Below are 15,482 nucleotides of genomic sequence, written 5' to 3'. Positions count from 1 at the left end.
ATAAGTCTGTCAGGCCAAGGACTGCTACTGTGAGTCAGGAAGCATGTTTCTACCCACCTCACCTCCCTTCTTTGCATCTCTGTCTCTCGCTGCCAAGCTCTCATCCTTCTCCTTGGGGTTCTTCTCATTTACCCACTCCCTGCAGCCACTCCTAGAATCACACACCTAGGAAGTGTCTAAGCAAAAGCACCAGTGTTAGAGTTCTCACTCTGGCGGCTGCTTTAGGATCCTCTGATGATCACCAGCTCCAAACACACAAGTAATAAGAGGCACAAAAAAGCATAATCAAAGGCAAACTGAAGAACAACCTCACAGCCTTCAATGCATATAATTTAAAAGTTCCAGAGCAAAGAATTCAAAGTTGCATAAAATGCTTCCTATCAGACACATTCTTTCTTAATCTTTCCAAATAATTAAACTGTTAGTGGTTGAGTACTTAACAAGGGTTAATGACAGTGAATACAGCCAAGTGGTTAGTGATACAATCCTAAACCTAGGCTCAATAGTATTCTCAAGCTTATCTACTCTACTTAAAAGAAAATAAAGGGGTAGGCAATTACACAATTAACTTAGATGGACTATGGACTAAGTAGGAAAAAGAAATTTAATGGATCAAAATGACTTTTTTTTGAAGTGAACTTTTTAGGGGTACTTGGGTGGCTCAGTCGGTTAAGCAGTCCAACTCTTGATTTCAGCTCAGATCATGAACTCCAGGTCATGAAATTGAGCCCCTCCTTGGGCTCCGTGGGGGGCATGGAGCTTGCTTGAGATTCTCTCTCCCTCCCCATCTGCCCCTCTCTCTTTCTCTCTTAAAAAAAAAATTAAAGTGAACTTTTTACTGCCTATTTAAGGAAAAAAATATATATTGGTTTAACCTAAGAAACATGTAAAAAAAAAGCCTAAAATAAAGATAATTTCTAATCAAATGTTACTTGAGTCTAGTTATTAAATACTACTTGAAACTGTTACTATGCAACTACTTTAAGAAATGTTTTTAAAACGGGTCATAACAAACCAAAAAGTACTATAAAGATACAGTCTTATGAGGTCCCAATACATCCACATACAAATGTATTCATTCATCTACCAAACACATCCTGGGCATCTCATGCAGAAGACATAGTACTAGGCACTTCAGGAATAAAAAGAAGGTCTAAGATGATAGCTACTACCCTCAAGTAATTCACAGTCAAGAAGAAAGATAAATAAACAATTTTTTAAAACACAACAGGAATATAAGTAACCAATTGATATAAGACAGTTCAGGGGTGCCTGGGTGGCTCTGTTAAGCATCCCACTCTTGGTTTCTGCTCAGGTCATGATCTCAGGGTCGTGGGTTCAAGCCCCACATCAGGCTCTGCACTGAGCAAAGAGTCTGCTTGTCCTTCTCCCTCCCCTTTTACCCCCTCCGCCCACTCATGCTCACTCACTCTTTCTAAAATAAATACATGAAATCTTAAAAAAAAAAAAAAAAGTGTTCAACCTCACCAAAGACTTAAAAATTATCATTGTAATGGCAAGAAAAAACTCACATGGTTCCTGGTGAAAATTAACACAAATTTCCTGAAGAGCATTTGGCAATATAAATCAAAGATCTCTAAAATTATACAAACTTCGAAAGATGGAAACAACCCAAGTGTTCATGGACAGATGAATGGATAAACAAAATGTGGTATACACATACAATGGAATATTATTTGGCCTTAAAAAGGAAATTCTGCCATGCCACAGCAGAGATGAAGCTTGAGGACATTCCGCTAAGTAAAATAAACCAGTCACGAAAAGACAAATACTGTATGATTCCACTTACATGAGGTGCCTAGAATAGACAAAGAGACTAGAAAGTAGCATGGGGCTCACCAGGGGCTGGAAGGAGGGGGGATGGGGAGTAGTTACTTTATGAGCACACAGTCTCACTTTTACAAGATGAAGAGTTCTAGAGACCTGATGCACAGCAGGGTGAGTTGAGCGAATGTACTTAAAACACTATTGAACTGTACACTTAAAAATGGGTACTATGGTTAAAAAAAACACTGAATGAATACACTGTGATACATCCACACGGAACATCTTACGACAAGAATAAAAGAACCACTACTGCCCAAAACAAACAACACAGATGAATCTCACCAACATCATACTGCATGAAAGCTATAACATATGAGTAGGAGTCGGGTAATGAGAAGACAGAGAAAAGTGGCTGCGTGGGGGCAAGAGAGGATTTCCAGGATGCCACTCCTGGTCTGCTTCCCCACACAGGTGAGCTCTATTAGGGCACCTTCACTTTCGGACAATCTATCAGGCTATACATTGCATATACACACAAATATCTGTGTGACATTATACAAGAAATATTACACAAAAATTTAAAACAAAACAACCTGAGGCACTTACTAGGTCTTACCTAATTGATCAACTCCTCTCCTCCATCCTTATATTATCAAGTTCTGCAAAAGCCTGTACAGTTGCCTCCATTATAATGAATTCACTGTGTAAAATTCTGTACTTAAAGGATAGCAAACTAGAACTAAATATATATCTATGCATACTCTCTCATAGCAATCACATTTTCAGAATTTTATCCTAATGAAACATCCTGGATATACATAAAGATTAAGCTAAAAGGAATGAACATTCTTACACAGTTGTTTATAAGAGCAAAAGAAATGGAAACAACCTAAAAGTCCAACAAAGGACTGGTTAAATTAATTAAGATCACAAACAGCTTCCTGGAATAGAAACATCAGAAAACATTCAATGGGAGTCAGCACAGAGCTTGCTACACAACAAAGGTTCCTACTGGGAGACAGAGATTGTGCCAACTTTTACGTAATAAAAACCACTACATCCCACTTTCTTTTTATTCTTCGTGAATTTATCAGGATCTCGTAGAAGCCAGCTTCTTCTGTATATATACTACCATATATATCACATTAAGTTTAAAAATAGCAGGAGTCGGGTGCCTGGGTGGCTCAGTTGGTGAAGCAACCGACTCTGGATTTCGATGATCTCCAGGTCGTGGGATCCAGCCCATCAGGCTTGGCACTCAGTGCAGAGTCGGCTTGAGGTTCTCTCCTTCTGTCCGCCCCCACTTGAGCTCTCTCTCTTATAAATAAATACATAAATACCTTTTTTTAAAAAACTGCAGGAGTCGAGACCTCCTCCTATTTCACTGACTTTAAAACATACATTCATCCACACTTTAACATCTCTGATATTACGCTGCTTCCTACAACAGATATAAAATGCACTGTGTCATAGTTCAATTGCAGTATTTTTTCCTCCATGATATATAAAATTATAGTGCATCTTACAATCAAGGGCATCCTGTATTTGATGAAATACTACTCTTTAAAAGTTCATCTCAAGAAGTTAAATAAACATTACGCAACTAAAAATGAAGTCTATTCAAGAGCGAAGCACCAAAACAAATATGAACCAAAGCAATTTTTTAAAAAGAGAAAAAACTTTCTTTAGCATTTTTCAGAGCCTATAAAAATTATGTCCAGATACTCACAATTAAATAAATTACTTCTAACTATTCAGTGCAAATGAAAATACTCAATGTTATAAACAAAACACAACAGTGGGCTGGGCACTTACACACATCACTTGTGATAACTGTTCAATCTCAGCTGAGCCCTGTGCTCCTGGATGAGAGCAAAGAGTAAGAAGCCCCCACCCTTTTGTTTTCCAAGAAATGGCTAACCTGAAGGGCCACCACACCCTTGCATAAGGAAATAAGACCCACCTCTATCTTCCTCCTTGAGCTCCATGTTTCATCAAACAACTTTTCTCTCTCCTCTTTGAGTCATTCTCCATCAATGAACGTTCCCACACTGCCTGAATTGCCTGAAAGCTAAAGTTTCGTGTGCAGGAAAGGTCCTTTACAACCATGCTGCCCCTTATGTTTACTTTTAAAATCTTTATTGTCACTTTGGTCAAATATATATTTCAAGCATCACTTCTTGGAAATCCATAATCCTATCTTAACTAAAGTGTTCAAAACTCCTGACAACTTTTGATACTTGTCTTCCCAAAATTAAACCCTAAATGTTATTTTGTTTACACCTAAAACTGTCTTTGAGATTTGCCACAGGGGCCTTGGAAAATCACAAAGGATTTGTTTTTTCATCTTGTAAAAGGGGAGGGGCTAGAATAGACTCATCTGATGTGTTACTATTGGTGAGTTACTAAATCAGAGAAGATGCTTAGGTTTAATTTGTCTTGGTTGACATGTCATACATATTTCAAAAATGGTTTGCTGTATGAGAAGTTCCTATAGAACTGTCCATGACACATTTCTGTTTATCAGGGTGCTAGGGCTACCCTGCTGGATATTAAACAACAGCCACATTCTCCGGACTAAGTCAGTTATGTTTTCTCTATTGTTCACTTAGTCACAACTGCTTTAATTTGAATCTAGGATCTTCTAGGCCAGTGTTTCTCAAATGGAAGTTGGTATCACTTGCCTATGGAGTTTTATACATACACAGATGTTTAAGACCTATTCCAGATTTACAGACTATCTCTTTACTTGATATTCTTGATATATTCTTGGTATATTCTAACTATGTGTCTGGTATATTGTTGGCATATTATATCAAGACTATTGTATGTTATATCTGAAGACCTTTTTTCTCTATAAAGGTTATGTGTTCTCCATTTTCATAAATTAGACACAATATCCACTCTTTTTTTTAAGATTTTATTTATTTATTGGACAGAGAGAGAGACACAGAGAGAGAGTGAACACCACCAGGGGGAGTGGGAGAGGTAGAAGCAGGCTTCCTGCTGAGCAGGGAGCCCGATGGGACAATCGATCCCAGGACCCTGGGATCATGACCTGAGCGGAAGGCAGACACTTATGGACTGAGCCACCCAGGCGCCCCAATATGCACTCTTTCTTGACAGTTAATTATTATGTTTATAAATATTTTGTTTAAAGATTTTTGGACTGACTTTTATCTTGTTTTGCATGTCACAAAAACACCCAAATTTTATCAAATGCCTTAATCTTATCATGAATCCCTACTGGATCTTACACTTTTGAAAATTAGCAGTAGTAAATTAACCAGAGTCACTTGACATTTTCCATCACCTACAGGTAGGCTTTTGTTTTACTCTGCTGTTTTCCTGAAAGCACACTTGCGATCATCCCTAGGCTAGTGTGCCCATCTTCCACAGAGACAGGCTGTCCCAAAGCCTGGGGAAAAGGACGATGCCAGGTACTTTTGGGTATAGGCTTCGGCTAGCATGTTCAAACAACTCAGAGACCATACCAGTGGGCTGAGTCAGGATTTCTCAAACCCTAGTCAAGAAGGAGGATTCATAAAACTGCTAACTGAACATCGAACAGAACCAGAATTGCCTAGGACCAAATGCTCTGATGAAGGATGACTGTGGGTTTTGTTTGGAATACTGCTGCTGTACTCATGTTTTATTTTCTGAATATATAAGGAATCTCTTTCTCTTTTCTCTTAACCTATCTGTAACTCATAACAATTTAGTAGACTGTGCTTTTATAACTGAGATTATCCAGTGCATTTTCGTCTTTCACATTAGTATGGGTAAAACAACTTAGTACCTTCTAAAAAGAGATGTCACAACGTATCAACAGTCTTAAAACTCGAAATATCTTATGACCTAGTAATCTATATTAAAGAAATAATCTAAAAGACTGAAAAGTTTACGTAAAGATTTTTATCGAGTCATTAATAAGGAGGGGAAATGTGTATTTTAAAAGAATTCAAGAACAATTAGTTCAATTATGGTATATATATTAAGAGGAATACTGTTTGTCACTAAATTATGTTCACACCATAGAAAGGTGCTTATGATACGGTAGCTTTTGAAGATAAACTGTATAGATAAAAAAATGTATATATACACATATATATATACATGTGTGTGTGCATATGTGTGTGTGCGTGCATATAAATATATATGAATATACATATGCACACACACACATCACAAACATAGATAAACCCGGGATATAAATATGCCAAAATGTTAATGGTAACTATATTTAAGATTATGGTTAGTTATTTTCTTCTTTTTCAGATTTATCTATAGTAGACATGTATTGCTTTTATAATCTGAGCGATTTCTAGATGATTAAGTTGGCTCTATTGATCAAATTTTATTTGCTTTTCTGAGGCAGCAGCTAGATCAATCTGAAAAATATTACTCTTAAATATAGCATGCAACATTTTAAAAAATGAACAGTATTGACCAAAGTTATAAAGACATGTCAAGTTAAATAAACAACTACAAAGAACTCCCAAAGAAAAAGACTGGGCTGTGCCGACTAACCTAACAAGTCACTCCATTGGTAGTGTGACACTTCTGATTCTAGGAGCATGGTTTATGACCTGCCAAGTCAGAATTCCAAACACCTTTAGGAATAATATGCAAAATAAATCAAGTAATTGAAGCAAAAGAAAGAATCCGGAAAACTTAGGTCCCTGAATCCTTTTTTTTCCTTCTATGACTTCTGCAGACATAGAAAAAAACAAATGTTTCTGGAATAATGCAGATGATTGCAGCTATTTTCAAAAGTAGCTAGTCTCTAAGCATATGTGATGGCTTTTTAAGAAAATTAATTACAATGGGCTTCCCCTTTTTTCATTTTAAACCAAAAAGGGAGGAAGAAAAGAGAGCTATAACCATGATAACTAGTTTGGACTGAGTACTTTATATAAAAGTACCATTATTTCACTGAATCTTAACAACCTAGAAAGTAGGTGCTACTATTATTATATTTCTCAAATGAGGAACTGCATCTGAGAGAAGCTATATAACATCCCAAAAGCATACAGCTAACAACCAAAGGTAAGATTCAAAGCCCATCAATGTAATACCAAATCCATGCTCTAACCAATATAGTCACCGCCTCCAACATCCAACAGGTATCATCAGTTGAGAGCCTACTAACCATTAGATGCAGTACCAGGAACTGGGATATAAAAATAAGCAAAACAATGTCCGTGTCTGCATGGAGTTTAACGTCTAAGGCAAGGCACAATAAACAAGCACACAAAAATATATCATTACAAACCGTGGCACACTGGGGTGGCAAAGTACAAGGGCCATGCAGACTTATAACAAAAGGACCTCCTTTAATCCCAGGGAGAGGAGGACGAGGTCAAGGAAAGGTTGACTGAAGTTAAGGAATGCTTAAGAGAAGACCTAGCACAGGAGGAACAATTAATTAACAGGTAAAGAAGGCAAGGCAAAAGACAACTCTCCAGGTCCTCGTCTCTTAAAAATAGACGTCAATGCACTGAAATTGCTCTGTACACACACACACACACACACACACACACACACACAGCAGGGGAAAATGGGGGTATTTCCCCTCCCTTAGGACTCACTCTATTTTAAAAAATCTAAATAGAAATCAGTGTTTTAAAGAAAAATAAATTGTCTAAGGTATTCATATATTCCCAATTTTACTCTAAAATTAATCCTAAATTCTAAACTCGCCTTTACAGTTCCTGTGTTTTAAGGATAAGCAATGAAGAGAACGGCCCTGGGCAGCAAGGGTAAAATACACTCTTATTCTTGCTTCAGGAAATAATGCTGTTTGTGAGGAAGAAATATTCAGATCCTAACTTTGCCCAGCTTCCTCAAAATGATCCCTTAGTGGATAAGTACTGTGCCATTCTCCTGACTCAATCTCAAGGGACAAGGGACAAAGTTCACTTGCACCTGTTTTTAGTTTTGGTAGAGCCATGTTTTTCAAAGTGAGGGTCACAACCTACTTGTGGGTAATAAAATCAATTTAATGGATCATGGTGAACAGTTTTTTTAATAGGACAGAACAGAATTATCAGAGTGTATCATATATTACAAGGTCAAACATTTGATAAATTTTTATTTCGCTTATATAACATACACATACTGTTTTAACATTTATTTCTTACTGTAGGTCACAGTCACAGCCAGAGTTCAATATCACTACCCCAGAACAGAAACTAAAATCTTACTGTCTGCTTAATCTAAAGACTGAGTACAGAAAAGAACAGCAAGATAAACAAAAAGGTTTCAGCACTGGTTTCTCTTTATTCTGTGAACTTAAACTTTCATGGGTTAAAAAAAAAAGATATGTACATGAGTTTGGGGGAATTTTTCGGGGGGGGGGGTTGCTTTTTTTTTTTTTCCCCTGAAAATGTATCTTTCATCACTGCTGTATCCTATAAAGTCTTCTTAATCCAGAAAATACAGTATTCCACAGCTGCCGAGTAACTAGTCTCGTGCACGTGAGCTGCTGCTGGGCTAGGCAGTCAGGTGGCTGGAGAGCACCTTTAGCTTTGGACCCTAACCAGGGGAGCACAGTGTGACACGAAAGAAAGGGAAGCAAGAGCCTGGAAACCTGGATCCTAAGCCGTGACCTTGGGAAAGCAGCACCCTCTCCAGCTTGCTTTACGCATCTCTAAAATACAGAGCAGGGCTCCAAATTCCCTTCCAGCTCCAATTCTTGTAATTCTATAAGCAATGGCTGAGAGGTTGGACTAAATAAATATTAACAATCCTACCATCCATAAGACTTGCACTATAAGTACTTAACTCCTTATTTGAATAAGAACTATAGAAACCCAAGTTTCATCTACCTTTTTGTGTTCCTACATAAAAAAGACTTTAGGATTTTTAATGGTACAATAAAAATAATGCATGTATTAAATTTTCTTCCAAAATATTCCCACTGACAGAGTAAAAAGGTTGACAATTTCTATTAATTTTACATCTCTAAACTAGCTATCCTCTAATAAGCCCTATTCAGAACATTCTACAGTTCAGCAGTATCCTCAAATGGCCTGCTCACATGCACAAAAGGCTTTCACTGAAAACATCAAATCTGATCAGCTTTAAAGCTTAGTATCCACTTTTCTCCACAGAAGGTTTATTTCTTCTGAAATTATGCTGAAATGAAATCCACTTATGAAATGCTTTTGATAGAATGCCTAATCTATTCTTAATAGCTTTCCCTGCTACTTCATAAACATTTGGCATCCACATGATCGATGAGACGAATACTTCTACGGATGTCTGCAAAATATGACAAACGAATGTTCTTACAGGTAAAAAACAAATTCTCATTTTGCCCATGCTGTTAGTGAATAAATATCCAAAGGCAAACTGCACTCCATTACATGAGTCTGAGGTCTGTGGGAAACAGAAGAATGTCCCTACCACACCTACTTTCCAAAGGAATAATGTTCCTTTTAAAATACAGTGGTTTTGCATTTGCCTCTTAAAAAGGGGAAAGCATTTTAACATAACATACATGATGAAGATACAGTCATAGATTCTAAATGGTACTACTACAAATATGAGAGACTATCATCAAGCAAGCCCTTTGTTTGTCACTGCTGATGCTATTTCTAATCTACAAATTCTGTTACCCAGGATGAACTAAATAATTAAAGCAAAGCATCTCGATGTAGTCGGCTCAGTCAGTTCACAGAGACTAAAAACACCTTTGAAAAAAGAAAACGTAATTAAGATAATTTAATTTAAAATTTGGAAAGCATATTCTCTTTATATAAAATGTAGAATCTCATCAGTTTCAATTTTAGTAACAATTCAAAGGACACTTGAAAGTATAAAATACTGGGTAAGAATTTCGGCTCCATAATTAGCTTTTGATTATAAAATAACATGTAATACGTTAACTATAAAAAAATTGTAGGAAACAGTTGGTACATACCCTTTCAATCCTTTTTCTATGCGCATATACACTTTTTAAAAATGGGATCATACTGAGCATTAGCTGGGATTAAGAAGCCCAACTCAAATTATTCAGAGTTTAAGCAAAAATAGAGAATCTATTAACTCACATATCGAATCAAGAAAAAAATGGAGGTGAATCTAGCATAAAAAGAAATTGGCCAAAGAGCTCTTTTGGCCTCTCTGCCTTTTCTCTGGGGGTTAATGTTACTGTCTGAGACCAAACTACTTCTCCATGAGCCTGACTACAGCTTCAGGGAGCTAGCTCCAGGCTCAGAACTCCCACATTATATATATTTTGGTTATTAAAAAGAGCATTGCTCTCCTCCAGCTCCAATTCTAAAAATCCCAGTAAAGAATCCTAATGGCCTGGCTTGGGTCAAGTGTCCATCCCTACAGACAGGAACATGTAAGAACAGTACATGTCCAACCTGAACCAGGGAGCTAGAGCTGACAGAGAAAGAGATGACAATGGGGGAGAGCGAGGACAAAGGAAAGACATAACTGGTGGAGAAATACATACCACCTGAGCAGCCATCTCAAGTTTTAGCTACCATGTTCTGCAAATACTGTTTTATAATCTGCTCTCATCGAACACAGTGGTGAGCATGCAGACATCAGAACTACTTGACAATCTTTTAAAAACTAGATACTCAGGTCCCACTTACCTATAAAGACTTTTCTAGAAGGACTTCTGTCGTGAGCGTTTTTCCATGTCACTGAATAGCCCTTAAAAACATGGTTTTTTAATAGCTGCAAAGAATTCTACTGTGGTTCTAAATTTTTTCAATTTAATTATTTAAATCCAGAAAAACCACATACCATCATGATCTTTTTTTGAACATAATACTCACAAGAGTCAAAAAGCATTTTATGAAAGCACCAATCACTGACATCTCTGCCACACCTTTCTCAGAAACTATGCCACAGGATTCTTTGGGGGGGGTGGCGGCAGGAGGGTGGATTATGGGGTGGGTGGAGACAGTTAGGTGACCTTCTGGGACTTACCACTAGTAAAAATCTAGCACTGAGGGTTTAACAAATGTCTTTAAGGGACAAGGATACAATATACCTCAAAGTATAGCCAGAAGAGCAAGGTCTGTCATAACCTAATTAAAGTAAGACTGAAGATTATAAACACACTATAACCCAACTAATGAAGGGAAGTTAGTGACAAGGGTGGGGGGGAAGCAGCCTCTCAAGTCTAAGGAAATGAAAGCCTAAGACTTTGTCACACGCCTCTCATACTAGAAGAAGGGGGTACATCGGATAGGGATGCAAGCCAACCTTCCTGGTCTGTTAACATTAGTCGCTAAAATCATTCAACTAATTTTCCTTGCTGATGTTATGTTCGCCAATCAATTTCTTAATTATACTCTGGCTTTCTATAGGCAAAAGAATACACTGGCCCACCTACCAGGTATAGACAAAGTTGAGGAAGAGGTAAAGCACAGGACCTGGACCTTGCTTATCTTATCCTGTCAAGGGAATGTCAGCTCAAAAAGACCCACAGCAGTCATCGCCCAAACTCCTTTTCTGACATTTCTTCTATTTTCCTTTAAAGAAACTATTTCCAATGGCCTACTGATTGGCAACATGCAAGTGTCTTTAAAAAGAATACATACCACCCAGTCAAAGAAGAAGGCTGAGACAATAGAATGCTATGAGTAAAAAGATAATCATTGAGGAATGAGGAATTACTAAGTAACAGGAAGTTATTAAAGCAAATGTATCCAGTAAGCAGTCAAGACCTCATATCCCCGTATTTCAGGTAGAGCTCAGAACAAGATTTACAAGACACAAAGAGAAGACATGTGAAGGAAGTAGAAGCAACTTCTAATAATATGACAATTAAAGGGAACCACAAAGTCCTTCTTGAGAGACAAGTTGTCCCCATTTCAGAACATGAGAAAGCTTCTGCCATCACTGGAGCCCTTTGTTACTGCCGCTGCATGGTCAGGGCTTCTCTGCACTAAGCCGCCCCGCCAATGGGATCTCGTGTTGTAATGGTCTCAGGCCACGCCCATGCCTGATGCTGCCCAGGCAGTCTGCAGCTGCACCAGAAGGTGGATTTCCTTAGGGAGAATAGGTGACATCCAATGTCAAGACAGAAACATGTAGGCTCAAAGGGGACATTCAAGTTGAGAAAGAGATCAAATTATCTAGGAGTGACAGAATATTCAAGTACTCTTTTCCTAGTGAAACCTATCTTTTTTCAAATGAACTTACAAGAACCATATTATATAAATAGTAAATAAACGTACCTTGGTTTAAAAAAAGGTATTTTTATGTACATGTAACATGTACTTATCAAGGTAAGTGAGAACAATGAAGCTATTTTAACATAAAAATTTTAAATGAAAAGTTACAGATAGGAGCAGTCTTTTATCAGCCTTAATATCCAAGTTCTGTTTTTTTAAGAGCAGATTCAAGAAATCACAGAAGTAAATTGTTCCAAATTAGTTTTAATAACTCTCCTTGTAATCTCAGGATCCTCCTACAAATGACCCAGAAGTCTGAAAAAGAAATTATAAGAAATGTTTACTTCTAAGTTAAATCACTAACAACTGCTACCCTTATGATTCTTTATCAAAAATAAGGACAAGAAGTATCCACGACTGACAACAAGCAGTAAAACTATAATAGAGTACTATCACCTCTCGACCTGTTCTGTGTTCCTTGGTGATTGCATAACTCTCACGTCAGCATGCACCAAGCAGATGTGCTGGGCTGGCACCTGCCACAGTGGTACACTGGCCAACATGTGTAGACCTGCATTCTACAAAAGACCTAGGCATTAAAGCAGCCTTCTTAATCAATGACACGTTAACATAAAGCACATGAACAAAGACGGCAGAAAGAGTTTATTCTGTCTGTCCCAAAACCAGTTAACCTGGTAGCATAAATCACCACATTATTGGTCTCCACTGTTAAAACGTGGCATCTATCATTTTGAACATGCACACTGAGCTTCTTTAAAATAGTTAAACACAAATAAAAGAAATCCAAATAAACAGGTGCAGAACCCCTAAAGCACCTTTTACTAATGATCTATAGTAAGTGTGTCAGAGGTCAGCTCTGTGGATTGAAGAAGTGGTGGTGACAACGAGGGTGTGTATAAAAGACAAAATCACAGCTTTGTCAAGTAATCTGTTTTACAGATTTGCTATTGTAAAATTAACTGTAATGTTGCTAAGAAAAATATTTCTAAGATCTTCTTGTTCTGCACACTGCTGTTCCCTTAAAGTTGGATGAAGCCCATTTATCCTGACCTATTTTTAACAAAGACAGACAAAAACCTGACTGAAAAAAATCAAGGTTTCTTTTTACTGTTGGAGAAAGTGATTTTTCGGGCACATTACCACTTCTCTCTGCCCTTTTTACTTTTACCTAAGAAAGTTCACATCTATTTTTTTCCCAAAGTACCGTTATACAGATTTATAACCTCTGACCTACCCATTTGGGTAATAAAATCACACCTCTTCTTCAAGGTAGTTAAGGGAGCGCAATGTGCAGCCAGACTTGAGCTCGACCTGGTGTGAAAACTTAGACAAAACACCCAACCTTTGTGCCTCAGTCTATACTCATTCATAAAAGAGACATAAAAGGACCTACCTCATAGGGTAGTTGTACAAATTAAGGAAGCAAAGAAAATGGCACATTTTAAGCGGTTAATAAGTGTTCACTATTATTATCCTTTACAGAAATACTTAAACAAGTCAAAATGCTCAAAGATAATCTACTAACAAATTTATACAATAAGCTACCTGACAAAACTTTAAAATGCTAGATGTATTCAAAAGGAACAAAATGAATTCTCATTACACCATGTAATATTATTTAGAGGAGTTGTTCCTTAAAAGTTCACAGAAGTATCTCAGAATTTAGGAAAATGAAGAATGACGTTTTTCACAGCTTATAAAAATAAAACAAACCTGTTTGAACTGACTGGGTCTGCAAGCAAGGATATGGTTCCTGTGTTCAGTTCTAACTACAGCTACAGAATTTGTTTTAAATTTTTTTAAGCAGGAAAAATAAAGAGGACTCTTATTTGCCTTATTCCTGGAAGTACAGAGCAAGACGGTAAGATTCAAGAGGAACTCTGCAAGTATTTTCATTATAAGGGACAGGGGGCAGCAGTTTGCAAGTTTACTCTGGGATGCAAAGGACGGGGGAAGAGGACATTTGAACATACAAACATAGGCACATAAGAAGAGGTAAATTCTTAGTTATGGTGACTCTGATTTCCCAATCAGAAAAAAAAAATGACATAAAACTGATTAATAGAGTCTCTAAGGGACAGAACGCAACAAATGCTCTGGGTACCAAAGTTCCATCTTAGAGCTTCAGGCGGTAGCAAAGTTTTAGAGAAATCAATCCTTTACTTTATGTGCACGTGTGAGCAACAATCTGCACAACGCTACTGCTAAAAGCGGTAAACGACCCTCAGAAAGAGAAACCAACCTGTCTGTTTGCAGAGACTAAGTGGAGTTTCTCACGGGAGAGAAGGCAGGCAAAGGAAAGGGGGTGCACAAGGAGGGCAGGCGGAGAACGCAGGGAAACCACCAGAGCATGTCTGCTTCAAGAGCGTCTATTTCTTTACTCGAATTGGGGCAGAGGAGAGGTAGCATTTTCGTTTAGCAACGATGCAAGCAATTTCAGCGCGGCCCCTGGTCTGAAGCTCGCGACGGGGAGGTCACAGTTCCCGCAGGACCAGGGGAGCTCCACAACGCTCCCGGCCCCACCGCGTTCGGGAGGGCAGTGAAGCTGCAGGGAGGGACGGCAGGCTGAGCGCTCGGGCGGACCCGCAGTGCCCGGGCAGGGGTCCCTCGGCAGATTCGGCCGCGGCGCCCTCGGTCCCAGAGTTGCACCCCGCCCCTCTGGCCCGGCCCGGGAGCCTGGATGCAGCCCTCACCACCTGGCGGGAAGCGCAGACCCCCACGCCCCCTCGGCCTCCGACCAAGCTCGGGCTAGGACAGGACCCGCTTTTTGCGCCGGGCCGCTGCGGCAGCCCCACTCACCTCGCCACCCGGCAGCGCTCGGGCTCGGGCTCGGGCTCAGGCTCGGGTCCCGGCGGCGGCGGCGGCGGCTCCTCCATGGCGGCGGCGGGGGTGACGGCGAAGGCGGGCGGGGGAACCAGCTCGGCGGCGGCGGCGGCTTCTCTCATCCGTGCACGGGGCCTCGCATGGCCGCGGCGGGCAGTAAGCTGCAGCCTGGCGCGGGGGATCGGAGCCCCGAAGTGCGGGAGTGACTCGGCTCCGCCTCCGCCTCTAGCCCGCCGCAGGAGCCGCTCGCGCCGCGGCCATCTTGGAAACGGCGACCGGCCAGAGCCGGGCTACGGCGGGCGGCGAGGGACAAGCCTCCTAGGGCGGCGGCGGCTGCGGGCGCGGCAGCGGACGGGCGCGGAGCCGACGAAGGGAGGGGCGCGGGGAACTGCCCCGGGGGGCGGCGGCGTGGGCGACCTAGGCGGCGGCCCGGGAGGCACGTCGGAGCCACTTGCCCCGGGGACCGCGGCTTTGCCGCGGTCGCCTGTTTTCGCTCTCGGGGCGTGTGCGCTGGGCTGTGCGCGCCCGTGCTCCCGGGCGGCCTGCGGTGGGCGTGCGCGGAGGACCCCGGGAGGGGCCGCGCGGCCTGGGTTAGGCGGCGATCAGACTTTGAAGTGGGCCGTGAGCTTTAGCAAATGGATCACCGCCAAAGGTGATGCCATCCTCAGAAATAGGATTGAATGCAACGCAGACTCTCGCTAC

At 40.2% G+C, this 15,482-nt stretch overlaps 1 protein-coding gene across 5 annotated transcripts in view; it reads right to left on the bottom strand.

The window, feature by feature from the left end:
* The window catches only part of MAP3K4 (mitogen-activated protein kinase kinase kinase 4), a 109,799-nt gene extending 94,738 nt beyond the window's left edge, over nt 1-15,061 (bottom strand). For 2 of the 5 annotated variants that reach the window (XM_040628028.1, XM_040628029.1), the window contains exon 1: nt 14,757-15,052. In XM_040628028.1, coding sequence (XP_040483962.1) covers nt 14,757-14,902 — 146 coding nt within the window. In that variant the 5' untranslated portion in view covers nt 14,903-15,052. Of the gene's footprint in view, nt 1-14,756 lie in introns of all 5 variants that reach the window. The other 3 variants (XM_040628031.1, XM_040628032.1, XM_040628033.1) reach the window with 2 other exon arrangements.
* Nucleotides 15,062-15,482: the final 421 nt, after the last annotated feature.

The sequence above is a fragment of the Ursus maritimus genome, unplaced genomic scaffold (assembly GCF_017311325.1).
Source record: "Ursus maritimus isolate PB19 unplaced genomic scaffold, ASM1731132v1 scaffold_13, whole genome shotgun sequence".
NCBI lineage: Eukaryota > Metazoa > Chordata > Mammalia > Carnivora > Ursidae > Ursus > Ursus maritimus.
This window is presented reverse-complemented; position numbering and strand designations above follow the sequence as displayed.